This window comes from Crocuta crocuta, unplaced genomic scaffold, assembly GCF_008692635.1.
Source record: "Crocuta crocuta isolate KB4526 unplaced genomic scaffold, BGI_CrCroc_1.0 scaffold696, whole genome shotgun sequence".
Lineage (NCBI taxonomy): Eukaryota > Metazoa > Chordata > Mammalia > Carnivora > Hyaenidae > Crocuta > Crocuta crocuta.
Window position 1 is genome coordinate 567,200 of NW_027529467.1, and position 2,225 is coordinate 569,424.

At 36.2% G+C, this 2,225-nt stretch overlaps 1 protein-coding gene across 1 annotated transcript in view; it reads left to right on the forward strand.

The window, feature by feature from the left end:
• CFAP47 (cilia and flagella associated protein 47) overlaps positions 1 to 2,225 on the forward strand; it is a 492,482-nt gene that overhangs the window by 279,842 nt on the left and 210,415 nt on the right. The window contains 1 exon segment of the mRNA XM_077760783.1: positions 270 to 444. Within this exon segment, the coding sequence (XP_077616909.1) occupies positions 270 to 444 (175 nt within the window).

Here is a 2,225-nt window from a genome sequence, read left to right on the forward strand (position 1 = left end):
GTACTTTCTCCATGCCATTCACCAGGGGAATTGGTTTTTCCCTATAGCAATGAATTCTTCAACACTGAGAGGATTACATCAAGGGGCATTGAGCATCTCTTAATAAATGATGATTCCATTGATTGTATAAAACATGTTAGTGTTCTCTTCCACCATTTAAAAAATACCGTGTCTNTAAGTGGTGTAAATACATAATGCTTTTGTGTGTGTGTGTTTTGGAGGTAAAGGCTAAGAGAATTACATTCCACTTATACTCTGTTTATTTGCAGACTTGTGTGCTCTTTACTACCTCAAAGTTGAAGATGCCTAAGTCCATTTTATACACAGCCGAACTGAGCCTTCCAGAACATTTTGATATCCCTAGGAAAATCTACATTCCTCAGATTCCAGAAACTCAAGCTAAGTTGACTCACCCTCAAGAAATTAAATCTGCAAACAAAACAGGTAATCAGTAACGTGTGGACTGCAATATTTTGTTCTGTCCCAGGCGCTGTGAAATCCTAAAATTTAGAGAGTATCTCTACTAATAGGATGTTCGTAACATAATTGAAGAGATCGTTCAGTGTACATATATATCAGTTATTGAATGTTTTGCATTATAAATAACGAACATACTGTATTACAGTAATCTAAATTATGTACTGAATTTAAGTGTTAAATTGCCAGTACTGAAATTTGCAGACCTGTTANGTTAAGGAGTGGTTGTCCAATACAGATAGTGAGTGCACTTTAAGGAAGGTGAGCTCTTGGTTTTACAGTGAACTAGGTTATAGCAGTTGTGGTGGAGTTGAGGCTCAGGTTAGCTTTTAAGGATAGGAGAGATATTGGTAGCAAAGAGCTTATCAGAGAACAGTATGTTATTTATGAGTAATTTGTCTTTGATCTGGACTAGGACCTTTAGTAGTTGAATACTTATTCTTGGTCTCCTGATCCCCTTTTATTCTTTTATTGTAATTATGAAGGACCACCCTACATTTAATAGAATATTAGCAAATTTACATTATTAAATATAAGCAGTAAGATGTAAACAGTGTGACTAAGCAACTTAAAATATCTAAAATTAATTTGTTTTCTTTTCACTTCTTTCCAAGCTGGTAGATAATAATGGGATTATAATTTCTTTACTAGGGCTATTCCTACAATGTATCATAACTCCAGTGTCATGGATTCTACTTTATATTGCTACTAACTTGTTAGATTTTCCTTTGTTCTTTTCCTGTAACTTTCTTTTTAAAGCTGATTTATTTATTTTGAGAGAGAGAACACACACACGTAGGGCAGGGACAGAGAGAGAGAAAGAGAGAGAGGGAGAGAGGGAGGGAGAAAATCCCAAGCAGGCTCCGGACTGTCAGTGCAGAGCCCAATGCAGGGTTGGAATCCACGAGCCATGAGATCATGGCCTGAACTGAAGTCAGATGCTTAAACAACTGAGCCACCCAGGAGCCCCTCCCGTGGCTTTGTGTTAATTATATAAAATATTTCTAAATCCAAAAGGTGGTTACAAATCATAATGTCACAAGATAATCTGTTCATTTTACCTTCCTAGGAGATCAGAAATCCAAAATTCAAATGCTAAGTGGCCAAGCAGATAACAAGGATTTATTAACTAGGTCTGGTCTAAAACAAGAGGGATGATGCAGCCTACCACAGACTGGAGAGTAGGTGCCCTGTCTAAACATTAAAAATCAAAAAAATAAACAGAGAAGCTTGAGTTTACGCGATAACTTTGAGGACATGTTTGACTCATTAGCTGTCAAGCTGGTGATACCTCTTAAGTGAAATTGTTGTCTTTTTTAAAAAAATCTTTTCAATGTACAGTTAATTTTTTTAAATGCATATTTTTGAGAGAGCGAGCGAGAGAGAGATCACTAGAATCCCAAGTAGACCTGAGTTGTCAGCACAGAGCCTGATGTGGATCTCGAACTCACTAACTGTGAGATCATTACCTGAGCTGAAATCAAGAATCAGACACTTAACCAACTGAGCTACCCAGGTGCCCCTGTACTATTAAATTTTTAAAAGAAAAATTTATTATGATCATTTTTTTTTACCCCTTTGAGATAACTGGATAACTGTGTATTATAAGCCCAGCTAGGATTCCTAGTCCAAACAGTTCACTTATTCAGCCATTCACTCAACACTATTGAGCGTCACTTCCTTTGGGCAAAATGATGAAAACTGGCATATTAAGATGAAATTTAATTTATAAATAAGTATGAAGTTTT